The sequence below is a fragment of the Triturus cristatus genome, chromosome 6 (genome assembly GCF_964204655.1).
Source record: "Triturus cristatus chromosome 6, aTriCri1.1, whole genome shotgun sequence".
Lineage (NCBI taxonomy): Eukaryota > Metazoa > Chordata > Amphibia > Caudata > Salamandridae > Triturus > Triturus cristatus.
The window spans coordinates 396,708,619-396,736,485 of record NC_140589.1 but is presented as its reverse complement, the minus strand read 5'-3'; the positions used below and the strand labels follow the sequence as shown (position 1 = coordinate 396,736,485).

The 27,867-nt window shown below is 47.4% G+C and overlaps 1 protein-coding gene across 6 annotated transcripts in view; it reads right to left on the bottom strand.

The window, feature by feature from the left end:
* Nucleotides 1-27,867, bottom strand: part of FBXO25 (F-box protein 25) — a 491,440-nt gene that overhangs the window by 203,806 nt on the left and 259,767 nt on the right. For 4 of the 6 annotated variants that reach the window (XM_085610798.1, XM_085610797.1, XM_085610802.1 and 1 more), the window contains one exon: nt 17,837-18,019. In XM_085610798.1, the coding sequence (XP_085466924.1) occupies nt 17,837-18,019 (183 nt within the window). The remainder of the gene's footprint in view (nt 1-17,836; nt 18,020-27,867) is intronic. The other 2 variants (XM_085610801.1, XM_085610803.1) reach the window with 1 other exon arrangement.

The following is a 27,867-nucleotide window of genomic DNA, read 5'->3' as shown; positions in this document are numbered from 1 at the left end:
CATGTGTCCCATGGTGATGCGACATGTCTGCAGAGGAACCAAACATCGACAGGGCCAGTGTGCACACATCGTAAACAACTGCCACACCCAATACACCCCTGATGCATCCCTTACCCTAAGGAGACTTCCAAACTTGTCCGTGCGTGTAACGCTGAGTCAGCACACGATGACGTGTCCATGAGGAATAACAGTGCCACAACAATGCAACCAGCAGACGGCATGCGCAAGTACCTGGGGATGAGAGACACACAAGAAGTCAGCCACAAAAAGCACATCCACTTGCATGTGCATGTACTCGACACATGTAAGGATGACAACATGCTAGGTCACAATTATGACTGTGGAAATACACTCATCACTGGCACCATCACTCGAGTGACACATCCACACACACCTCTGACTCACGTGGCATACATGCAGATGGACACACACATTGCAACACATGCCACACAAGGACCAATGCGTGCACACTCAGACACTGGTACTCACCACTAAGCAAAGAAGTCGCGTATGAGCCGACTCCGGATGTCCTCTTGCGGAACCACATCCTCCACATCACTAGCCCCATTGCCAAGCCCTTCGTCCTCCACGGGTGGATGGTCCTGATCATCTTGATCCAGGATGAGTGGCACAGCTTTCTCAACTGCCATGTTGTGCAGCATGCAGCAGACCATGAAGATTTTGCAGACCTTCGCCGGGGCATATGGGAGGGCGCCGCCGGTCTTGTGTAGGCACCTGAATCGGCTCTTCAGGAGGCCAAATGTCCTCTCTATCACTCGCCTTGTCCGGCCATGGGCGGTGTTGTAGCGGAGCTGGGCCGGCATGCTGGGGTTGCGGAGAGGTGTGATCAGCCATGGCATGTTGGGATAGCCAGCGTCCCCTACATGGAAACCACATGGACATAAGTAGGACAGGAGAAGCAGTCGGGCTGGAAGTCTACGCAAAATACAGGACAGACAGAGTGTACCCACCAACAACACATGCTCGTTCGTTGCGCAGCTGCGTCATCATTTCAGGCACCCTGCTACGCCTCATGATGTAGGCATTGTGTGCTGATCCTGGAAAACGAGCACAGACATGTGAAATCACCATGTTGAACAGACACCACAAGGGCATTGATGGAGTGGTAGTGCTTGTGATTCCTGTACGCTACCTCCTGTGCCTGTGGTGGTACCAAAGCCACATGTGTCCCATCTATGGACCCAATGACATGGGGCATCCCTCCCAGGGCATAGAATCCACGCTTGACACCTGTCAACTGTTCAGGAGTTGGGAAATGGATGAACTCATCCAGGTGAAGCAACATGGCCTCTAAAAAATCATGCAGCACACGGCTGAACATGCTCTGGGACATGCCACCAACATGAGCTATGGTATATTGAAAGGTACCCGTGGCAAAAAAATGTAGGGCTGCCATTACCTTCAGCTTGGGTGTCAGTGCCGTAGGATACCTGTGCAGCGGTTGCAGGTGTGGTGCCAGCCTTGCCGTCAACTACTCAATCAACGGTTGGGGGAAGCGGTAGCAGCGTATACAGTCATTCTCCCGCATGTCAGCCAAGTCCGGAATTGGTCGGGGAAGAGGCGGCGCTCTGCAGTAATTTGGAAGTGACAAGGAAGAGTGAGTGCACTACAACAACAATTTATATGTACTGAGCACATGTTAATCTGTCAATACACATATGCTACATACGGAGTCAGGTATGTGCTACATGCCCTGGACACGTATGGCTGCCAGGTGACACTCCTACCAAGACCCAGCTACACACGGGGATTGTGAACCTCCACATCCCATGGCATGGGACTAGCTGTGTCCCAGTGTAAGTGAACAGCCAGACGCAATACAGGAGTGACATACATCAACATATCACCAGAAGTAGGATATTGATTGCAGAGACAGGTAGCGGAACACTAGAGCCACAGGTCACATGACATTACACTAGGACAGCCCACACAGCTTGCCATGAAGGTGTACATGTCATGACTGACCACACATACATTGAGAGGATGCAGACAGGTCCTTGTTACGCTACTCTGTGTCCCATGCATACATACACACCTTACATCCGATACCACATGTGGCCTGGTGTGCGTAACAGTGTGCCATGGCCATCTACACACAGACACATGTTGGTTGCAGCAACTGCAGATGCATTTGAGGGAACACCAACATCAAGCTAATGGGAACACACCACACATACATGACATAGTCACATCGTGCAACGTGGGTAGTCACATGTCAGGTGTGGTAACCCCTGTAGCGGGCATCAGGGGACACTTGCGTGTGTTGTTGACTGTGCCATGCCAGTGACGCTCATCTCAAGTGTTCTGTACGACATGCACACATGTCAAAGGAGTGAAGGGCATGTCTGGCACATAGTGCACCATCACACATAACATCTGTACATATCTCATCATACATCTATTGCCTTCACAACTCAGGAGTAATGTGCCACATCACAGCCTTTCACACCTGTGCCCCACACATGTAGTACTGCCCAGACAATGCCTTGATGTCCATCCATGGACAAGTATGTCAGCTCTATTCCTTTCTGTGTGCTGCCTGTCACCACTGTTATGTGTGAAAGGCACCGTACATTCGCTCTGAGGGCGTGTGTACGTTCCCTATCACTATGGGAGTGCTGCCGTAGGCCTACCCATCGTGATAGTGAGCGTACAGGCGTGTGTACGGTCCGTATCACTATGGGTACGCATACGCGAGCACACCCATAGTGATAGTGAGCGTACACGCGTGTGTACGTTCCGTATCACAATGGGTACGCATACGCGAGCACACCCATAGTGATAGTGAGCGTACACGCATGTGTACGGTCCGTATCACAATGGGTACGCATACGGGAGCACACCCATAGTGATAGTGAGCGTACACGCGTGTGTACGGTCCGTATCACTATGGGTACGCATACGCGAGCACACCCATAGTGATAGTGAGCGTACACGAGTGTGTACGGTCCGTATCACTATGGGTTTGCTCGCGTATGCGTACCCATAGTGATACGGACCGTACACACGCCTGTACGGCCCGTTGCTATGCATTTGGGGTGCCCTAGAGCCCCGGAACGCACCGTACCTGTATGTGAATCTACAAATTACATAGGGGACACATGAGGGACAAGTATAAAGCCCTACATGCATGCTGGTTGTCATGGAGACCAAGTTTAAAGTTTGAATTTTTTTCATCAGGTGCCCAGCAAAAGTCGGTTTGAAAGAATCTACTTTGTTGCAAAGTGGTTGTGGAGTTGACATCATGCTCAAGAAAAAAAAAAGCAAAGCCACTGACTGTGCTAGGTTTAAAGGGATTGGAGGAAACATAGGATGCAAATGTGAGTGACCAATCACTCTGTACTCCTGTGCATGAAACAGGCCAGCAAGGCAGATATAAGGCAGCCAGGTCCCATGAGAGAGCACTTGCCTGCACATCTCTTGATTCTACAACACTGCTGCTGGTCGTGATTCCCTGGCACCATGTCAAGGTCTGTGGAGAGGGCCCAGCCTTTCACCCTGGAGGAGAATCTGGCATTGCTGGATGTGATCCTCCCACAGTACCCCATGCTGTATGGGCGACCAGGGTTTCAGGTGAGTGCAGAGTCCACTAGCACAGACTGTGTCCCTTTTTTGTGACTGGGACTTCTGGCATTGTGTCCAGGTGTGACACACATGCATTGTACTGTAGAGTGGGTCCCAGGGGGGGGGAATGCCTGATCTCTCCCAGCCAGAGCATGCTGTGGTGCATGTCTGCCGTCCTCACTTGCATTGTGTTTACTGTGACAATCACTGCATGGTGCATGTCACATTCTGCCTGTCTAATCCTCCTGGGAATGTTGCTTCTACAGTCCTCATGTGATTCTGTGGTCACCCCAGTGTGACAGGTGACTGTACCCACAGATGTGTGTTTGTTCAGTGTACCTGTGCTGAGAGTGTCCACATGATGTGGGCGTACCCTGGACATCGGTGTGTGTGTAAGTCCCCTGTCATGTGGGTGGGTGCATATGTGGAGTGTAGCACCCCAGCTGCATGAGGGATGGATATACCCTGCCCATCTGATGCGAGCAGGGAGCAGTGCTGTGTGTCTGACGTGCAGAGCCAGCCCCACACCTGTGAGCCGCCCCAGTCTAGTGGCACATGTGCAGAGTGAGGTTTGTAGCTGCATTTGGCAATGGCAGGTGAATGTCCTGTGCCTGTGTGTGTCTGTGTACTCTGCTGAGGTAGCGTCAGTGGCCTGTGGCATGTGACTGCTTTGAGGTGCTGCACATAATCCTGGTGTACCTTCTGATGCACAGTGTGAGTCTGGATCATTTATTGTGTCGTACCCCTCATGCCACCTGTGTACTTTCAATGGCACGTGGTGCATTTGCCCTTACACAGAGAAAAAAGTCCCTATGACAAAGGTGCAATGCTTTGGCTGCATACTATGCCTTGTTGAAACCAGAAAAATAGTTCTAATGTGTGTCTCTGTGACATGTGGCAGGTGTATTGATGTAGTCTCAATTTTTCAACCCCACAGGTAGGCGCCTCTGCGAAGGAGCAGATCTGGAGGGACGCCGTCAGTGCCGTGAGGAGGACGGAGGGTCGCAAGCGGCGCCTGGCCCAGGTGAGAAAACGCTGGCAGGATATCCGGTGCTGGACGCGGAGGATCGCACGGGTCCTGCTGGGGGACTCACCTGTGGGCCCTAAGAACCATGGGCGTCGCCGTCTGATCCACAAGCGTGTGCTGGCGGTGGTCTTTCCAGACATGGACAGGCGCTTACGGGAGAAGCAGCAGCAGGAAGGGGGTAGGTACATGTGTGTTTGTTGTGTGTCACCAGCATTTGTAAGTGCGCAGTTGCATGGATACACTGCCAGTGTTTAAATGTGCGGTGCAGGTCCTGTCAGCCACAGTATAGCGGTGCTGTCCTTCCTCCCTTCCCCTCCTTGCCATGTGTTCCCTGGTCTGTGTGTAGTCACTCTTTCACAAGGTCATCTGGGCTGGCAGTTTATCCAAGTGACCAATGCTTGCAGCATCATGTGTGGGGGTGGTGTGTAGCAGGTTTTGGGACCTTGCCTGTGCCCTGTCCAGTTCAGTACTTGTGGGGTCCATGCCAATTGGCACTGATGCTGAGTCCAGACATAGGAGTATGTCTCTGAAGTGTAATGCCTTACAGCAAGCATGTCCTATGTTGTGGTCTGTGACATGATGTGCATGAGTGTGCGATACGCAGAGTGCAGGGATGGTGGCCTGTGTTGCAGTCATTACCATTCAGGACCATGGAATATTGTGGCCACTACTGTCCCCTGGGGCATATTTTGCTAGGTATCATGTGTGTCATCACAATATGTGGACACTCTCAGTGTCTACAGCATAGGATGTGCTCTGTGCCATTGTGCCCTGGCACCATGTATATTTCCGTAACGTGTTCTACAAGTGTCCACTGTACAGCCTGACCTAATTTTCCTCGTTCATACTCACGGTGGCCAGTGCCTGTGTGTCTTGTTACAATTATCTGATGATGGCCATTTGTAAATGAGATCGTTGTACAGGCGCACATGGGGTATTTTGGGTCCAATATGGGTTTCTGGCAGCCCATGTGTATTTCTCCCAGACTAAGAGATGCAAGTGCTTCCTGTGTCTCATCAAATTGTCGCATGTAGGGGGTGGTTGGTGCGGGCAAGGCCTACATGTCGACACCTGAAATCTCATTGCTCAGTCTGGCCAGTGTGTGATGTTTGTCTGGACATACACTCAAGGTGCAGTGTCCCATTCATGTTGGGCATGTGTTTAAGTATTACCTTTGAAGCATGTGCCTCAAGTTCATGGAGATGGTCCCTGCTCATCCCTAGTTACGGCAACGCTGTGTGGTGCAGATGCAGGGCTGGATTGGCCCCAGAGCCTGGCTCCTCTGTCCAAATCCATATCATGTCATTTGCAAATGTGTCATGCTCTCCATAGTTTCTCAGTGGCATGGTGGGTGAACCAACTGTGTGTTGCAGGGCCTATATATGTACCTTGTATTGTAGATGTTACTCATCTTTCATTTCAGGCTATGCACTGTAACCTATGTAGATTTGACTCATGTGACATATGTATACAGGTGTCTGATTAATTCCTGTTCATTCACCTTGCCCACAGCATCGTCGGGGGACACGGATGGAGACACCGGCAAGGACCGTGCGGAGGGACCGGGCACCAGTGCCAGCAGTGACATCTTAGCTGGCACATCGAGTGGAACTGAGGCCGAGGGGAGTGAGCCGGAGGACCTGTCCACTGCCACCACAGAATATGAAGCTGACGGGTCCGAGGCTGAGCTCTCCGAGGGGGCGGAGGCTGCTCCAACAGCTGACAGCAGCACAACATCTCTCCCCGCCCCCTTCATTGCCAGCACCGGCCTCCCACTTGCTTGTGTCCCTTCCTGGCGTGCTAGGTCACCACGTGTCTCCTTCCTGGCAGGCACCGCACCCCCTGCCCCTGTCTCCACTGCTGCCGCCAATGCCGAGTCTGTGGACATCCTGCGGCAGTTGCAGGTTGGTCAGGCTGCGATGCTTAATGTCCTCCATGGCCACAGCCGAGTGCTCAACAACATGGAGGCATACTTGGAGGGCATTTCAGCATCGCAGGCTGACCAACGCAACTTGCTGCGGTCTATTGACTCGACACTGACTGCAGCAATGGATCTCCTGCAGCACTTCGTCCCACCCCCTACCCATGCCCCATCCACACTTCCCACTCCCATGCCTGTCCCACGTACACCCAGACGTCAGCATGCACACACCCCACCAGACACAGGCACCACACCAGCAGGGAAGGCAAAGCGCACACCTCCTGGCACGCACACACAGGGTGAAGTAGGCACACCCACTGGGTCGGGGGGGGAAACGGAAGACACGCAGCCAGAGTGGGAGTCCACATTCCTCACGACCACCACCCTCCAAATCCACTCCCCTCAGCTCTCCTGGCGGACACAGGGTCAGTCCTGCCCAGTCTGTCCATCAGCCCCAGTGTGGCACCACCCCGCAAGCGGTGGAGGCAGGACACCGGCAGGGGAGTTGAGTCCCCCCCCCCCTGCCCACACCCCCCCCCCAGTAGCGCTGCGACCCATCCCTCCAACCCCCCCCCTCCTTGGGGCCTGTGGTTCCTTCGGGTGCAGGGGAGACGCTGGGCGACCTGGCAGTAGTGTGCAGCGCCGTGCTCGAATCCACCTTTGGCGCTGCCCCACCCCCTGTGTTGGAGTCGTCCGTCCCTGCACCCACAACACCTCCCCTTGCCCCTCCTGTCCCTGCGGTGCCTGGTCCTTCCCCCCAACATGATGCCACCCCCCCTGTGGAAGACAAAGGAGTCTGACTGTGCAGGCAAGCTAGGGGACACACGTACCACTGTGTCCCCCATCCGAATTTGAGTCATGGACTGCCCTATGGGCCTTGTATATATTGACATTTATGATGATTATTACTTACATCCTGCTGAATAAAGCAATTTGTTTTTTCCTTGGAACACTACTGTTTATCTGGTATTGCTGTTGGTGGACCAGCTCCATGATTTTGGGTGGTGATAATGTGTTGGGTGTGTGGGAAATGTAGTCTTGTGCTGGTCATAGGGTGGACCCTGGAATCTGTGTGCCATCACAAGCTGTTGGCTAAATTACTTTGTTCATGTAAGCAGTTACTGCATGGTGACATCGTCCCAAGGTGTGTTCCTTCCTCTGTGTAACCTGACATCTTCCCTGCAGGGTATTTCCACTATGTGGTGCTGAGCTGTGTCTACATCAGCTGGGTTTGTGACGGACTCCTTCAACTTTGCACATGCATGCTGAGCGATGTCTCCACCTGCATCATTCGTGGCATCCTTGGTGGTCACTGTACTTGTGTATGTAGACTGTTGACATGACTTCATGTGGACATGTTCTCTTTTAGGCGCTATGCATGTGTGTACTCCCAGCCTCGCACACATGTGGTACATGTACTGCAGGGTCTTTGTGCACCTGACTGACATTTGTGGGCATTGTATCTGTGGCTACTCCACCCTTTGCGTTCCATGGGCACTGCTGGGAGGACTCTGCACCCACCCCTCCTGTGTCTGGGCACTGCTGGGAGGACTCTGCACCCACCCCTCCTGCGTCTGGGCACTGCTGGGAGTGATAGGCACCCACCCCTCCTGCGTCTGGGCACTGCTGGGAGGACTCTGCACCCACCCCTCCTGTGTCTGGGCACTGCTGGGAGGACTCTGCACCCACCTCTCCTGTGTCTGGGCACTGCTGGGAGGACTCTGCACCCACCCCTACTGTGTCTGGGCACTGCTGGGAGTGATAGGCACCCACCCCTCCTGTGTCTGGGCACTGCTGGGGGGACTCTACACCCACCCCTCCTGCGTCTGGGCACTGCTGGGAGGACTCTGCACCCACCCCTCCTGTGTCTGGGCACTGCTGGGAGTGATAGGCACCCACCCCTCCTGTGTTTGGGCACTCCTGGGAGGACTCTGCACCCACCCCTCCTGTGTCTGGGCACTGCTGGGAGTGATAGGCACCCACCCCTCCTGTGTCTGGGCACTGCTGGGAGGACTCTACACCCACCCCTCCTGTGTCTGGGCACTGCTGGGAGGACTCTACACTCACCCCTCCTGCGTCTGGGCACTGCTGGGAGTGATAGGCACCCACCCCTCCTGTGTCTGGGCACTGCTGGGAGGACTCTACACCCACCCCTCCTGCGTCTGGGCATGTGCGCTCCATACATACACTGTTGGGGTGGGGGTACGCTCCATACATACGCGGGTGAGGGTACGGTCCGTACATGCACTGTTGGGGTGGGGGTACGCTCCATACATACGCGGGTGTGGGTACGGTCCGTACATACACTGTTGGGGTGGGGGTACGCTCCATACATACGCGGGTGTGGGTACGGTCCGTACATACACTGTTGGGGTGGGGGTACGCTCCATACATACGCGGGTGTGGGTACGGTCCGTACATACACTGGTGTACATACACGGGTGGGGGTACGTCCGTACATACACTGTTGGGGTGGGGGTACGCTCCATACATACGCGGGTGGGGGTACGGTCCGTACATACACTGGTGTACATACACGGGTGGGGGTACGGTCCGTACATACACTGTTGGGGTGGGGGTACGCTCCATACATACGCGGGTGAGGGTACGGTCCGTACATACACTGGTGTACATACACGGGTGGGGGTACGGTCCGTACATACACTGTTGGGGTGGGGGTACGCTCCATACATACGCGGGTGAGGGTACGGTCCGTACATACACTGGTGTACATACACGGGTGGGGGTACGGTCCGTACATACACTGTTGGGGTGGGGGTACGCTCCATACATACACGGGTGGGGGTACGGTCCATACATACACTGTTGGGGTGGGGGTACGCTCCATACATACGCGGGTGGGGGTACGCTCCATACATACGCGGGTGTCGGTACGGTCCGTACATACACTGTTGGGGTGGGGGTACACTCCATACATACACGGGTGAGGGTACGGTCCATACGTACCCGTGCTCACGCTGTGGAATGATGGTGCGGCCCGTACCCAGGCCTTTGGCACATGGGTACAGGCCGTACCGCCATTGTTGGGGTGACGTGGGTGTGGGCGTGGTACGACTCGTACCCACGCTCTTAAGGCGTGGGTACGGTACGTACCTGTATTGTTGTGTTGCCGGTTCGCGTCGTCGCCCACTTCGGTTGTGGCTGACGCTGGCGTTGCTGGACACGCCCCCACCCCCTCGAAGTGACCAGGGCCTGGAGGTCAGGTATGTCCAGGGCATGTGTGCTGTGTGACTTGGGTGGGGGTTTTGTGTCCTGCCCCTGCCCCCCCCCCCTTTGCCCCTGGGTGTTGTTCTGACCTTCTGCGGCGTCTGCACCTGTAGAGGAGGTCGACTGCTATAAGGGCCGGGATGACACGTAAGTTCGGGTCCATGTCTGTCCGTCGCGTACAGGTGCTCCTTGTGCGCGTCGTCCTGATTTCCCGGCAGTTTTTGGCTGCCGGAAAATATTCTCCGTGCGGGATGACGTCGGTGCGAATCGTACTTCCTGGTTCGTGGAACGCAGGCTGCACACGTCCCGACGTCACGTCGGCGCTTTTCCGGATGTCATTTGTATGTTTATTTTCCTCGGTTGGTGTTTTGTACGAATCGTACGGAAATAGTGTTTCCGTGCGAATCGTACTTGCATGTTTGTAAAGTTTTACAACCGGGTACGAGTCGGACGGAGAAAAGCCTCCGTCCGACGGTTCGTACCCGGTTTCTCCAGGATCCTAATCGGCACCTGTGTCTAGCAACCAATCACACAAGAATTATGGGCTATATATGCTGATCAGCAATTCAGGAAATGGCACATTATGATATAGTTGAAGAGTTGATCAATATTAACAGTCATGACAAATGCTAAAACACTTTGATTTACAAGCCATACATGTTGATCAGCAATCAATGAAATAGCACATTCGGATATACCATTACAGTGATAAATACAATTTAAATCCATGTAACCAACCATCACGACAATTGCTAAAGCAGTGTAAATCGTTAAATATTTATATACTATATGACTGCATACATATAACAAGAATTTGCAATGCAACAGGTCTTGCATGGCATGCTGCATGTTACAGGAAAGCATGTTGTGCCTGCAGTAGGAGAAACTCATTAAGGAAAATACTGCTTACAGACTAAATAAGACATACCATGTAACAACAGAAGTAAAAAGGCCAGTCCTCATGGAAGGTTACAAATGAAGACAAGGCGGTACTAAGGAGGGACAAACAAGCGTATTAACGAATCAGAAGACAGAATTTACAAAGGACAATGACACAAGCCAATGAAAAATATGCGCGGAGAGTGGGAGGGGCTTCAAGTTCATACTCAAAATACAGCATGCCTCACAGCCCAGCGCATGCGCTGCCCAGGCTTGACCTAAAAACGAGTAGACCTCCTCAGTATGTATTTTATATGGCGATGTGATTCTATGTGTAATAAATAATATACATATATATATATATATATCTGAGTAAATCCGACAGTCCTAACAGGCGTATGGGTTGCACTGAGAAAATACATAAGTTCAGCAGCAAGGCAACATGTACGGCAATAAGTACAGTGACAGGCCATGGCTCAAATTACCCTGAATTGAAGTTTAATTTATGTGTAAAAGGGTGCTAATATTTAAATGTCCAACAAGTGATTAATCAGTCACCCTCAAGTAATTGTCAGGTAACCATCTCAGAGTCTTCAAGATGCAAGTCTCCATCTATTCTACATCACATTGAAAACGGTTGTTTTTCCATGTTGAATCATTCTGAAGTGGGTCACTGAATTGGGCCAGGCCATCAAAGGAAAACCGGGCTGCAAAGTCTCGTTGGGTTCTTTGTTTCAACTAAAAGGCTTTCAAATTCCACATAGTGTCTTTGTAGTAGTGCTAGGAGATTTCAGATTTGGTGCTGTTCCTCGTGACAGATTGGGACATCCTCATATAGGCTATGATTGCTTCGATGTGGGGATGTGTCTTTTTCATTAAATTCCACACTGACTACATGGAGGTCAGTTCAAAGGGGTATACAACTAATATAAGTATATAGCTTTTAGGTTTTATAATCTCTGATTCAAATTGGATGGCCACAGATCAAGCCTTTTATCTTTCGGCCAGTTCCTTTTATCACTTCCTGCTGTTCAAATTGTTTTGTTCCCTTAACATAAAAAAAACAAGTTACTTATCTGTACACTGTGGATCTCCAGTATTGATATATTTTATAGATTCACATGATTGAATCTTACCCGTCATCATGGTGGGAGCCCCACGGTAACAGAAGAAATAGCAGTAATAAAACATCACCATAGACCTCCATAAAACAGAAAACTCACTTAAGTAACTTTTCAGCCTCATTTTATTACATCCACATTTCAGCCAGTCACAGCAGAGACCTCAGTTTCCTTCCCCACAGAGCTACCATACCTCAGATTTCGAGCACAAGTGTATAGGTATACAAAACTCTGAGGTAATTGGTGAGCCTGATCGGGGAGGAGGGAGGGTTGCATGTGAATCTACAAAAGATATCAATACTGGAGAACCACAGTGTACAGAAAAGTAACTTGTTTTTCACCAGTATTGCATCTCTTATAGATTCCCATGCCTGAATCCGACTAGTAAGCAGTATAAACACAATAAAGAAAGGTGGTGGGCATCCCACCATGACATAAACTTGTAGCATCAGAAACTAAGAAGAACAGAATAATAAGCATACAACTTTACAATCAGTATGTAAAGAACATAGAAGGCTAAAAGCTGCCTACCTTAGGCAAAGAGATGTCTAAGTGTAGCTTGTCCAACAGCGATATCTGCTTTCTTCCAACCTATGCATTGTGAATGTGTGAGCGTTCGCCCACGTTGCTGCCCTGCATATGTCAGGAAGGGATGCTCCTGCAAACAGGGCCGAGGAAGTCGCCACTTTCCTAGTTGAGTGAGCTTGTCTTTTCGCTGCAAGCGGGCAGCCAGCCTTTTAATGACAGAAGGCAGTCATCGAGGTGACCCAACAAGCAATGCTGGCCCGTGCCAAGGCTTGTCCTTTCCTAGGTGCTGAGAAAGAGATCAGTAGCTGAGAGGATTTACGGAAGATTTTTGTTCTTTGTAGATAAAATTAATAAACAACGTTTAATGTCCAGTGTATGCAACGCCCTTTCTGCTGCTGAGGATGGATTAGGAAAGAACGTTGGGAGGACAATCAGCTCATTGAGGTGGTAAGTTGAAGGCACCTTAGGTATAAACGAAGGGTTAGTGTGTAGGATAACCCTGTCTGGCAAAAATTTAAGATACTGTTCTTTGATAGTGAAAGCTTGGATTTCACCGATACGTCTGGCTAACCTAATGGCCAAGAGAAAAGCCACTTTTTAATAAAGGAACTTCAATTCACATTTGTGTATTGCCCAAAGGGAGGACACATTAGTTGTGACAGGATGATGTTTAACTGCCCCTGAACTGAAGGAGGCTTAACAGGCGGAAATGCTTTAAAAAGCCCTTCATAAATCCTTTGACAAGTCGAATAGACCACAGAGAAGTTTGATTTGAGCGTCTTCTATACCTAGAAATTAAAGCAAGATGAACTCTTCTGGAAGAGTGAGAAAGTCCTGATTTTGCAAGAGATAAGGCAGCACTTGCTCCGCAGATGATGAGAACGGATGTAATGCTTGCGAGATACACCAAGCACAGAATCTCTTTCATTTAGCTGTATAACATTTCAACATGGAAGGAGCTTGAGACTTCTGCAGTATCGTAGAACACTCCACAGAAAGCCTCATATTCCCAAATTAAGCGTGGGGAGGAGCCAAGCCGACAAATGAAGAGAGGGAATTTGTGGATGAACCACTTGGCCCTGGTTCATGCAGAGAAGATCCTCCCTTGGATTGAAGAGAATCAGAGCACACTCTGATGGGCGATGCAGCTCGGTGTACCAGAATTGCCTTGCCCAACCTGGAGGAAATGAGAATGAGCCGACAAGGCTCTTGCTTCATTTTCTGAAGTACTCGAGGAATGAGTAGAAACGGGGGGGAATGCATAGGTGAACATCCCCATCCAAGGAAACTGGAAGGAATAGCCTGACGAATTTGGATGAGGATGTCTGACTGCAAAAAGAGGAGAAGTTTTGTTGAAGAACGTAGTGAACAGATCTAATGTTGGGTTACCGCAGGATTGAAAAACCAACTTCAAATGCTGGTTGTTGAGCTCCCATTCGTGACACTGTTTGTAGGCCCTGCTGAGAGAGTCGGCCTTCTTGTTGCGAACACCTGGCATGTGCTCCACTAGTAAGGAGATGTGGTTGAGAAGAAGCTATTCCCATATCTGTTAAGCAAGAAGGGAAAGCGCTCGAGATCTCATGACGCCTTGCTTTTGGAGGTAAAACATTGTTGTAGTATTGTCAGTTCTGACGAGTACGGTCGCGCCCTTGATCTGAGGCACGAAGGCTTTAAGACCCAAAAACACTGCCTTGAGCTCCAGAATGTTTATGTGGCACTCCGATTCCTGTTTTTGGCCACTTGCCATGAATCTGTAATTCTTGAAGGTGAGCCCTCTATCCGTCCATTGACGCATCCGAGGTCATCACTAGCTGTGGCACAGAGTGAATGAAAGAGAGGCCTTGCGAAAGATTTTCCTTGACCATCCACCAAGTCATTGCGGCGCTCACTGTTGCTGGAATGTGAACCTTGTCGTTGAATGAGCCTGGAGACTGAATGCACTGCGCATCGAGCTGTTTCTGCAGCGGTTGCCTGCAGAGCCGGTAATTGGGGATGAGCGTGATACAAGAGGACATCATCCCCAGGATGGACTTGTACTGCCACACAGAATTAATTTTTTTTGGTAAGAGAAGCTCCGATGTACCCAGAATCCACATTATTTTCTCTTGAGTGGGAAAAGCCTTGCCCTGATCTGTGTCGAGACATGCACCCAGAAAGACCAACAATTTACCAGATTGATGCAAAGACATAGAGAGTGGAAGAGAACACGACAGGCTCTTGTTGAAATCTCTCACGCTTCAAAAGACAGAGCCTTTATGAGTCAATCGTCCAGGTAAGGGAACATCTGATGATCTGAAAGTTTTAAAAAGGCCGCTATCGGTGCCATGCACTTAGTGAACACCCTGGGAGTAGATTTCAAACCAAATGGAAGCACTTTGAATTGATAATGGTGGCCTGCCACTTTGAACTTTAGAAATTTTAAATGCTAAAAGTGGATGGGAATATGAAAATAAGTGTTGAGGAGATTAAGAGAAGCCAGGCAAGCCCCTTTTTCCATGAGAAGAAGAATTTCCTGAAGAGAGAGCATCCTGAAAGATTGTTTTTTGATGAACATATTCAGCATTCTGAGGTCCATGAGTTGCCTCAATTTTTTTTTTTTTTTTATGTGGAAGAATTGAGAATAAAACCCCCAATTTTGCTGGTTGACGGGTACTTCCTCTATGGTCTACTTGAGAGGAAGTGACTTTACTTCCTTTTTGAGATCTGAAAGGTGACAGAGCAGGACTTTCCATGGTGGAACATTTGGAGGATGCTGAAGAAATTCCAGTGTGTGGCCGTGCTGAAAGATATCTAGAATTTATTTGTCTGAAGAAATGGAGTTCCATTTCCGAAAGGATGCACAGAAGCTGTGATCGTCATGTGGGACTATGGTAGCAGGGGCCTGATGAACTTCCTTGCCTCCTACTGGAGTCTTGGGACTTTCTAGCAGATTGCTGCCTCTTGCGTCCTGCCGGTCTTGAATAAGGCTGAGCGATGCTGGATTGAAAAGACCAGTTGTATGGCTGGTAGGTACTCTGTGGATATCCCTGGTACCGCTGTTGAACTTGCGGACGGGATAACAGAATTGCCCCCCCACTCTACCTCGAAAGGACATAAAGCGGCACTGCTGGAGATTGCCTAAGGCTTTGGCCGTCTCTGTGGCTGCCTTTATAGATTGTAGTGCCTCGTCTCTGTGCTTACCAAACGAGCACTCGCCATCAAAAGACATGTCTAAGTCCTTGGCTTGGACCTCTGGGTGAAAGGTGGTTGCCATTAGCCATTCCTGGTGATCAAAACCGCCGCTCCTACCATCTGGTGAAACACAGTGGATGAAACGTCCATGACTATTTCAATGACCTCCGAAGACGCTCTTTCTCCCTCCAATAGAATATATTTATCCTCTTTCTTTTTATCTTCCGTGAGCTACTCCAACAGAGTAGAGATGTCTGACCACATCTGCCAGTCATATCTCCCAAGAATGGCAAAGGCATTAGTGGCTCTAACGGAGGTGGCCGCCAATGCCGAGAACCTCTTACCAATATTGTCGAGAATTGGTATGTGTCTTCAAGGCAAGAGTATGCCATTATTTGATTAAGTAACCATTTAACACATTGAAATGAACAAACCCCGTAGTCAGGCATTGGAATAAAGTAGCACTGTTCTTCGCCACACATTCTGCCACAGTGACTTGACACTTCTGATTACACACTTCATCTCCCATCAGGCCATGAGTCAGTCATCTCCCATCAGGCTATGAGTCACTGTTTAGGCCATGAGTCACGTTACATTTTGGGTGTTGGCCTGTGGAGGGTATATAACCACCGATCACACCCTTTGCTAGGCAATCTCGCCTGTCATCACAGAACTGCTTCTGCTCCTGCAGTTCGGATTCAGCTCCTGCCGGAAGACTTCCACGAGCAGACTTCTGCCGTCGAGGTCTGCCCATTAGATCTCCGCTTCTGCCGACCAGGGACGTCCATCATATCTTCATCTGTTCTGTTCCGGCTCCAAAGATGTGGTCCTGAACAACGGGGAGGATTCTCCAGTCAGCTAAATCTGCGCAGCTGAGGCCTCGCGCGCGTGACTAATTGCATCTTGATGTGATATTCACATTATAATTTAAAGGCTGTTAATCTTTAGTTGCTTCCGTGCCAGCACGTGTTAAGGAACTGTTAACATTGTTGCAATGGCATGTTACGCAGCTTGCTTACGAACTATTAACCCTTTGCAAATCACAGGCATGTGACGCAGTTCTAGGAAAGCAGGAAGGAACTTTAAATAGAGAGGCTTTATCTCTATGAACTTAAGTTTCACAGCGGTTCCTTTTCATCCACGTTTGTCTAACAAAAAACATCCAGCTCGTAGCTTTTATGTAAGTGGTTTATTCGCATTAGCTGGAGTAATGCAAGTATGAGTGTAACCTAATCCACATCTAACTTCCTTTATGTTTGTTGATTGGGCGGTTGAGGAGGCTAAGCGTGCGGATACTCTGTTGTTCTCTTACACAGTCTTAGACGCTCCCTGGGTCTTCCAGTCCCTGCATTCACAAGCTCCAGGAAGAATAACTGGTGAGGGAGGTCCTCTACAGTAGAACTTTATTTCACCCTATGTTGTGTGTTTGTTTCACCTTCATGTTCTCACTGTATGTTTTTATTTCAGGTGACATTGTGTTGCCACTTTTTCTAGCCTGATGCATTCAGAGGGCTTAACATGAGAGCTCAGCCCACCTGGGACCTAAGCCTCCACCTGTTGTATATATCTGATAAGGGGCTACCATGAGATTTGTAAGTGCTCCATTTGGCGCTGTGATAAATATGCTTTAGTCAAGTTGGTCCGTCTATTATATATGTGTAGAAGCAGTTTTAGGTGGCTAGATTTAAGTGGCTGGATTTGTATGGACCTTATATATGGTGCTTGGATGAGACTTGTACGTGTTCCAGCTGGTGTTATATTTCATTTCTGGCCAAGCTGGGTTGCCTTAATTTGTGTGTAGTGTCAGTCATAGGTGGCTACATTTAAGCGGTTGGGTGGTGGCCGTAGAATGGTCTTTGCTATGATGGTGTGCCTGCCTTTCCATGGCAGAGCGTGCGCTCTCTAAGAGACCCCAGTCATTAGCTGCCATCAGCTATGTCTCCCCCTATAAGTTGGACCCATTGCTATACTCTATTTCCAACAGCACAGGTCTACCTGACTTATATCCTTAAGGGTTGTAAACCACAGCAGTCTGCTGTAATTTTCTGTAAACCAATTTGGTTCCTGCAGGGCCTATTGTTGTGGTAGTTTCAATCTTAGGAACAACAGGAGTTGTACAGAGGTGACAAGAGTGGCCTCACAGGCCCTTATATCCTGCACATTCAGGCCAAATGTGTGGTTGCAGTCTCCTAAATCGGGATTACCCACATTTCACAATAAAAAATTTGTAAAGGACAAAGTACCTCTTAGTTTTCACTGTGGTACAGAGCTATCTCGCTAGGCAGCCTATGTACAACAGACATCAACCACAGGGTCAACATACAAACATCTGCAACAGAATTTAAGTTTACTTCATGATGCTAAACAAAACTGTACCTGTTTTTCTGAAAAATGGTATTGGCAGAGTTTCATCCACAATTGACGATCTTCGCTTAGAACATGCAGTGCTGGGGTGACTTGACCAAGACTAATGATGTCCCAGCCATCTTCAAACCTGTATAATATGTTACTTTGCATATACAGTGGAAGCTCACAGAGGGAAAGGTTGCTGTTAACCTGCTGTAAACAAATCATACAAAATTACTGTAGTTTAAAAAGATTATGCACTCTGTAGTGAATTAATTACTACATATTTGCTGAGCTTTCAATGAAATCACAAAAGGTTTTGTGGAGGGTAGCATATAATAAAACAAAAAGAAACATTAATACATCTTTTACATTGATTTTTAAGTCCAAAATGTCTATGTGATGAATACCAACAACTGTTTGACATAGATAGACGTAAATAAAAAATATCTCTGCTATAAAGTGTTTGTGCTTCCTTAAGAGGTATCTTCACAAAGGGCATGGCTGGCGAGTAACAATCGTTCTACAAAACTCTTGATGACTGCTCAAATTCCACAGAAATCCTGCCACAATAGCTCCTGAATCCGTGGTGGCAGGGAACCCACTCAATAACACAGGACCACCCCCGCTCCCCGCATTATTGGTGTGGAACTCCAAAGATTACAGCCGAATGACAGAGTTGGTCTGAGGTGGCAGATTGACCTTGCGTTGTGAGACTAAGATGGCGGGCTGTGAAGCGAGTGCACCCGACAATCAGATTAAAACTGAGACGCCCTGGAGTCCTCTCAGAAACTGAGGGGTTGAGAACTACTTTGGCCTCGAATTGGAGTAATATTTGAAGGACCTGAGTATGGCCCACCTCCAAAGAGCAGATATAGATAAAACCTCCCAGTGTAAGGCAGATCATAAAGGCTGTGGGGATAGAAGGGCACACAGAAGTGGAGGGACTCGCTGAGCAAAGGTGGGCACCTACTCCCTCTTCTACACACAACTGCATTATCAGCTGGCAATGCAGAACTGCAGCAAGAGTGGGCTCTTAAGAGAACAAGGGGACCACCATCAGAACATCGCACCATTTTTGGGTTTGCACAAGCTCAAACTCCTCCCCCAATATTGGATTGCCAGCGTTGTAGGGTCCCACCTCATAGGGGGGCCCTGCAGCACAGCATTTTGGAGAAGTCAGGAGGGACTGCGAAATAAACACACCCATTCAGTTAAGCAATGACCCACCACAGAGAGAATGCATTATCTTGAGCACTACTCCACCAGGGCACAGGTTGAACAATTCAGGTGAGCCTCAAAACAGAACTTTCCAGTGAAATAACTGGCCTCTACTAAGTATTAACTCACAAACACAAAGGTTTGTGTAACAGGGTGTGTGGAGGTGCATGTTAGATCTGTCTCTCCTGTCTCCTAATTAATATGTTGGAGATGGCTATAAGAGAGCTCACATGCACACAACAGCAACTCCATAAATGAGGTGCTTCTCATTTGAGCAATATAGCCAGATCATAATGCCTGAAACACCATCTACTGCCAAAAACAGTTTGCTCACCTCTAAGAGACTACACATAAAATGGGCAACTATTGTGCTAGGTACTGGAAAAAAGCGATCGGATGGGCCTCCCACACCCAACACTCTCCAAGCTGGGGCACACAGAGCAGGCTTGAATTATGGTCAGTGAACCTGAATGGCCAACCCAATGAAAGTACAACAGACATTTTGGACACCATCCTTGCTGTCACAACAATAACCAGGGAGATATTTGAAACTTAGATCAACGCAGTGCAAGTAGATGTCACTCTCTTGAGGTGTGATCAGAGGAAGCTATCAAACAGTACAAAACACAACGACCTTCCTAGATGAGCTACAACCAACCACAGCTACCCTAGAAAATACAGCTATTAGAGTTGAATGAAAGGGTGTACTTTACTAAATAAAGGGTTTGAGGACTCAGAGGAGGTGAGGCTGCCTGGTTGGGCTAAGGGGGCCGATATGGTGATATCTGGAGGACTGGCTGACAGATTGGCATAATCGATTTCACCAAAACGGCCTGTAAAGAGTCTTGAGGGCGCACATAGAGTACAGTCACACCACCCTTTCCTAGAAGCACCACCTACGCTGATGGTATCGAGACTGCTATATTTTAAGGACAGAGATACCCTATATCAGTAAGCCCGCACCATGGGACAGCTTAGAGTGGAGAACAGTAGACGTTCTTCTGCACTGCAGAGCCACAGCTGAACAGCAACGTGCATCCTTTGTGACAGTAAGGAAACACGTGCTAAAAGGAGGCACAGAATACATGCTGCTGTTCCAGGCAAGTAGCCTTTACATGCTCGGGCGAAAGACAGAGGTTCAAAACCTGGTGGTGGTCAGTCTAGGGGTATTTTAAGTGACACGGAGTACAATACTTAAAAGGAGTCTTTTCCATCACGGAATCTGCATTTTCAGAGAGGGGGACCTAGTACAAGGCCACAAAAAAGTGCAACAAATGGAAACCCAGTCACTGAACTGAAGAAGGTTGCAACAAGGGGGAAACCAAAAGCGATTGAAGATTGTTTGTGCCAACGGGAGTGGATGGAACAAAAGCGTGCGACGACAAACACCATGCTATATCGACCCCGAGTGATAAAAGTCTGAACTATAAGGCAGAATGAAAACACTCTAGCAATGAAGTTGAAGCCTATGTGCATTACCATTGATAGGTGGAGTCACTGTACCTCGAAACTCGAAAGTCAAATTGCAAACGTCTGAGCCAAAGACTAGAGGCAAGATTATATACAGCTACACATGCCGCAAACATTCAATGTTGCCATATGAAACATCTACAATATGGGCTCTCTGTCCAAGAGAGCCAAGATACACTCTTACCTGAGATGCAGGGGTATTCAGATAGCAGCCCTTCAACAAACACATCTTGGGCACATTAAACCCAACAAGCTGCATGGCAGAGGGAGAGGTAGGTTACAGTGCGACAAATTATTCTGACTACACAAGGGGTGTATTAGACACAGGATGTCTTTTGATACTATGAATTCCTACATTGACAGGAGGGCAGATAGATTTTGCTCAGAGGCAGGCTAAAGAGATTTGAGGCAATATTGGGAAGTATATATGCCCTTAACTTAAATTATTTCAAACTGTTTCAGAATGCCTGGCACATTGGCTGGGTAAAACAATGAAAACTGGTGCCGACTAACTGCCATTGAATTGATCACACACTTATGTTGTTCTGGACTCCCACAGAAATGGTGACAGGGAATTTTACAAGGAAGCTATAAAACTGGGAGCGGTCTGGAAGAATCAATATCCAGATGTAAGAGACTAGACATGATTTTTTGTTTGATTTCGATCCAGGCACAGGTGTTCTATTCAGAATACCTGGGTAAAATCATCACAGACCACAACTCCCTGATAAAGAAAATTGCTAGGGACAATATACACCCACCCCAACTGGGTACATTCAGGCTTCCATGCAATAAAGCAGGTTAGAGGGAGTAACTAAGCAATGCCATTAAGCACAACTTTAGGGAAAATAAAGTCAAAACTTTAAGCTTACTGGTGAAGTGGGACAGCTGCAAAGTGGTGTTGAAAGGACACTGTATCCACGCAGAAGTGAGAGTTAGAGACACCTTAAAGACAGAATTAAATACACTGGACAAGACATTACATTGGACAGGAAATGGTTCCTTATCTCGTGAGAAGACATTGCTTGGTAAATGCTAGGGAAATTAATGCTACATTGCTGGAAAGAATACAAAGTCTTAAATACAATAAATAGTTAATGCCTATCCAAACAGAAGTTGACTGAGCAGGATATCTCCTAGCTTGGCTCACCCAACTCAAGCAAAGGGCATGCAAGTGATGTATACTATGAATGTACACAGCATAAAGGTTCACAAACAAACTGAAATGAACACAGCCTTCTTAGAATATTATTCTGATCTAGGTAAAGTGATACATAACTATATGTAACCAGCTCATACCTTACCAGAACACCCCTGTCCTGATTTGCACAAGACAATATATCATTGAATTGCGACACAACGGAAAAAAAAGTAAAGAAGCTGTGGAAAAATGGCTGAAGGTTAGAGCCCAGGACCCAATGGGCTCCATGTAGAACTCTACTGTGTGTACACCAATATAGTGGGGCCACTCATATCTTCAGTGTACCCAGCTGCACTGCACATAGGTAGCCTCACAGACACCACTACAGAAACTATGAAAGCTTTACTGCTTAAACCCCCATGTGTTCCTTGCACAGAGCTTCCTGTAGACAAATGTTCAAGCTCAACTCCGACAACAAAATACTTAGCAAGATACTTGTAAGATGCATACGTGCACTACTGCCAAGACTGGCACATCAAGACCATAACAGCTGCATCCCTACACATAATACTTCCCTGAACCTCCGCCACACATGCAAATATACAAATGCCAAGGTGGTGTTGGTGGACCTGGAAAAAGGCGTTTGATACACTCCGGCAAGATAATTTTGCCCCCCACATCAATATCTCAAGGAAGGAGACTGTGATGGCCATTGTAAGGAATGTTTTTGGCATAAGAGATGGAGTCCTTTCCTTGCATTACGAGGAAAGCTAGTCACAGTAAGGGTCTGCAGCTGGCCAACACAGTGCATATCATCTTCGCATACACAGATGATCTATTATGTTTTGTGAAAGTCCAATAGATGCATCTGAAACTGGCCTATACAAGTGCACTATAGCCAATGGAGACATTGCATGGCTCCTCCTGATTGGGGTGGGCACAATGGGGCCTGACATGAGTGTTAGACCTGACATCCTTAGGGTGGTCTTCCCCAACTTTTTGTCTGCTTACCTCCACATTTCGAGGATTCTTTTTGTTGGCCTTAGGACTCTGAGCACTTTACCACTGCTAACCAGTGCTAAAGTGTATGTGCTTCTGCCCTAAATATGGTAACATTGGTATATAGCAGACTGGCATATTTAGATTACTTATGTGTCCCTTGTAAGGTGGTAAACCATATACCCAGGGGCTGTGATCTAAATGTTACTAGTGGGCCTGCTGCACTGGTTAACCCACCCATACATCAAACCTCTCAAACCTGTCTCAGGCCAGCAATTGCAGGACCTGTGTATGCAGTTTACTGCCACTTCAAATTGTCATTTAGAACCACTTTCCAAGTCTTATACTCCCCTTTTATTACATATAGGTCACCCCTAAAGTAGGCCCTAGGTTGCCCCAAGGACATGGTGCTGTGGAAGTAAAAGGTAGGACATGTAATTTTAAGTTTGACATATCCTGGTAGTTATAGCAGTCTGTATTTACATGATTAATTACAACCTTTGCAATTTCGGTTACATTATAAGTAAAAAGATAAACTATGGAGAGAAGAAGAAAATGTTACAAAAAACTTTATTTACATTTTTCCTGTATGCCTATGTTAAAGTGGCAGCATTTGTGCAATAAAGTCAGTAATCTGAGAAATCTGCATTTGGCAGCTTACGGTGTAAAAAGGACATTTCCTTTCCCCATGTTGAGCATATGATGTCATCATGACAGTCCACATAGATTGATACACTGGTGCAACTTTAAGGAGGAATAAAACCATTTTAAAAAGAGTCTGTTTATTGTTCATTGTGCGTAGGCTTTTTTTTTAGGTTTGTTTTATGAGATCTTGTTTATGTTCCAGCTTTTCCTGTTCCCAGGACACTTGAATGGGGGTTCTGTATGTGTTTTGCAAAAAGTGGTAGAGTGCTCAGCCATTGAACGTTGTTGTAGCATCCTGACTTTTCCTGTGTTGTGATCAGTATCCTCATTGGGCGATTGTTATTTGCTCTCTGTGCCTTCAGGCAATGTTTGAGGCAGTCTCCTTTCTACTATACTGAAAAACTCTGTGAGGCGGCAGTTTAGTTGGGTGACAGTAGAATTGAAGCATAGCTTCACTGCCTGCCTGCAAGGCCTGATGCCGTTTTGTTTGAAGGTGGGACGAAGTAGAGTGCTTCTAATCTTCATTAGACTTGGGCAAATGCAGATAACGTGAACGAAATCCTCACTTCCGTTTCCACAGAGGTGGCAAGTATGCTCACATGGTTTCCTTTTTCAGGGAGGTATATGCAGGAGTATCAGTGGGATGCTCAGGAGGAGTTTTAAGAATTTTGTTTTCGTCTTCATTTTGAATCCTACACTTAAGTATAGTTGTGGTTTGCGGACTAAATTATCGTTAAGCACAGACCAGCGTGTGCCCTTTTTGCTAAGGTTTCTATGTCTTCGATTATGCATATGGTTTTTGTTGTATTTTTTACTGTCTTATTAAAGTTCTTATGGGTTGCAGAGGTGGCCCACAGGTTCGTTACACCTACTTTTGGTAAGGAGTCTAATAGGTACTCTCTGGTGGGTGATTTTCCATGGCATGTAAAATCAGTCCAGGTGTGAATTTAGTGATTGTTGCTCGGCTCCCCTAATCTTGTGCCAGCTTTTTAATGCAAGTCCCCGTTCTAGTCACAGTCTGTTTCTGTAGGCCAAATTCTAGATGAATTTGGGCAGGACACATATAGGTCGGGAGGTGGAAAATTGCTCTGTAGGCACTGATGATGATGATTTTGTGCAAAGCGATCGCATCCCTCCCTCGCATTGATTCGCTTTAATAAGTTAGCATTGGTTGTAGCTTGGCCTGGACAACCTGTAATAGTGGATCTAAGGTTAGGCCTGGAAGGGCATTCTTTAGAGGCTTCACTGCTAGGGAAGTTGTGGTGCCTTTCCAGTGCAGGGCTTCCATCTAAGGTTTGTAGAAGCCTCTGCTATGTAATAAGGCTGCAAGATATATATATTTAGTTGCTGGTTCTAGGCGATGTCCGTCCAGATACCAATTCAACTTTTTCTTCTGGAATAATTTATTGCCATAGTTTTTGTTTTACTTAAATTAATGCATAATGCGTTTACTTACAAGAAGTTGTTGGTGGTGTCCAAGAGGTGCTGCAGTCCAATTGGAGTTCTGCTTATTAAGACCAGGTCGTCTCACATATAAAAGGTTGGAAAGGGACATTTTTTCTAGTTTCGGGTTATGTTGTTGTAGTGACAAACAGCTAAAAAAATGTTTTACTGTTGTGAGGCCTACTCCTCCCATAGGCTAGCATTGGAAATACCTTAAAACACTTTTGAGGTGTAATTCCGGATTAGAAAGGAGCTAATCAGGTTTCATATCTTTGGAATGATAACAATAAATCCTTTTTAACATTACTATTATAGAAATACCACTTTTAGAAATTGGACATTTCTCTGCTCTTAACTTCCCTCTGTGTGCCTGCAGCCTTTCTCCAAAATACGTCTGGGGTGGATGACAGCTACACTTTGTGTACTCCAACTAGACAGCCACAAACACAGGAAGGGTTGGTGAGACAGAGGACTTATCTGCATTCTGATAGCCTTCCTGGCCAGGTAGAGGGAGAGTGAGCTGACACATCTGAATAGGCTGTGTCCTGTCCCCACACAGAGGGCTTATTACCACCCACAAATAGCCTGGCAGATAGGGCTGGAATGAAAGGGGACCTATGCACTTCAAGGAGCTGCTCTGAAGTCCACCCGCCACTTCAAAGGCACATTTTGGCATAAGTACTGGGTCTCTGACCCTACCAAGATAGTACACTACTGTACCTGTGAAGAACTCTGCCAAGAGTTTGGACAGCTGTGCTACAAGGATTGCCACCCTGCTTGACTGACTGTTCTAAGGAACTGCTTCACTGCTGTGCGGAGCTGCCCCTGCTGAGGACAAGGACTGGACCCATCTCACTTGAACACAGAGAGACTCCAAGGGCTTGCCTCTTGGTTTCTGAAGTCTCAGGGTCATAAAAGACTTCCTTCAAATCGGCTGGACTCTGCCATCTGTGGGTCCTACCCATGCCTAAGGTACCCCTTCCATTCCTGGGCCTCAGAAGGAGGTTCTGCAGCTGTTTCTGATCCAAAGTTAACGTAGTGATGCCTTTGCGCCAATCAGAACTGACGCATTGCCCTTCGACGCAGGAGCAGGTTGACTACATCGCCTCTACAGAAAACACGACTCGGCACTGACAGACTGCGTGGCTTGACAGCGACGCAGCACCTCCATCATAAAGAGGTTCGATGCAGACGCTTCACTTCCATCCACGGGATACAAGACACGGCGCCTCCTCGACTTCTTGAATGACGTTTTCAACACTTGCTCCATCCAAGGTACTTTGTCAGCCGAACCTGTCTGAGTACTGTAGCCGGCCTGCCCTCCACTGCGGTCGGCCTGAACTTTGGCTTTACCTTGGTCTAGCACGACCTCAAGTAACCGCTTAGCGCTATTGACTTCTAAACACTATTTGTGGTATATTGTATAAAAATTCATGACTCCGGTTCTACTTAATGGATTTTTGTAATGATGGTCTTGATTTACTCAGATAAACATTCCCTATTTTTCTAAACCTGTGTGGAGTTTTCTGTGGTGTTTTCATTGTGTTACTGTGTGTGTGTTGCACAAATACTTTGCACGTTGCCTCTTTAGATCAGCCTGACTGCTCTGTGCCAAGCTACCAGTGGGTGAGTACAGATTATCTTCCAGTGTGTATCTAGCTAACCCTGACTAGAGTGGTGGTTCCTGCTTGGACAGGGTGCATACCTCTGCCAACCAGAAACACCATTTCTAACAATACTACTATGAACAGCACTAAAACTGTGGAAAAGGAGAATAATGTTGACCATCCCTTTGACGTGCCTATCGACAACCTTATGAGCACTACAAGACCAAGCAAGTTGAACCCTGGAGAAGGAAGAGAACTGAGACAGTAGGTGACTTCAACATTTCAGGGACACTAAAATAAGACCTGCAAACAGAATGAAATAATGGGTAGGCAGAACCTCCAACTGAAGATCTGTTATTACACACAATGCATACCCCTAGTGAGAATAGACCAGTCATATGAGTGGTTACGCGCAATGCTTGCTCCTAGTGAGAACAGGCAACAGGGCTATACAAGGTCATACACATTATGTGAGGCATAAATGGGACAAAGACCTTGGAAGAGAAGTGACCGACAACAAATGGCTAAGAGTGCTATACTAAACCCACAAGTAATTTAGTTCAACTACACTCACAGAATGTACTTAATTTACCCCCAGAGGGCTCAAGAAAATATACATGCAAATGACACAATAGAACCATAGCTTTTTACTTATTGATGCTCACTACGCCACTGGAGTCAAGCTATCCTGGCTGATGACGGCTGATAGCCAGAAACCGGTCCTAGGATGCTTGATTCCGGTCCAGGGAAGACATGGCTTGGCAGTTCGGGCTGGACTGTTCCCATGAGGCACAGGGTCAAGACTGATTTGCATATGGCCATGTCTGAACTGGGGTGGTGTAGTGGGCAAAAGAACGATGGATTTAACCCAGATCTCTTGACTGGGGGAGAATGTATGCATTGTCAGCATTCCGTCCATCATTTGTTTGTTGTAACGGAGTCTTCCATATAGCATGAAAATTCTCCATCATTAAAGGCAACTAAAGAATTTGACCTTGACACTGCAGCAAAAACTAGAACACACAGCTTTCCGACTGAATGCTAATGACAATTTATTTTTAAACATATTTTTATTTTATTCTAAGAATTGAAACATGACGTGGCTTTTATCATTTAGCATATTCAGTTATACAGGTTAGAATACATGCATGCCTAGGGTATAATGAAAATGTATTTGAAGCAAAAATAAACCTCGAATATTTATGAATACAAACAAACTAAGGTCTTTGTCGATGTTTAGTATATTGCAGGAACTAATGGATATTTCCCAGTTTGGTAAGAACGGTGATAAAAAAAATATGGAAATCACCATTTAGCAATAGTATCAATTCGCAAACGCAGTGTCTGCACGCCTAAACTGAACTGAAATTCGATTTTTATAAATTGAACCATAAGTGGTCAATACAAAGTTATATGGATTCTTTCTTCTACTGTGTACAGTCACATTCTGGACTTCAAATAATGTGGTACCTGCACCATACCAGCCTGATTAGTAGTTGTTTCTATGTTTCATATTTTTCAATATTTTATTAAGC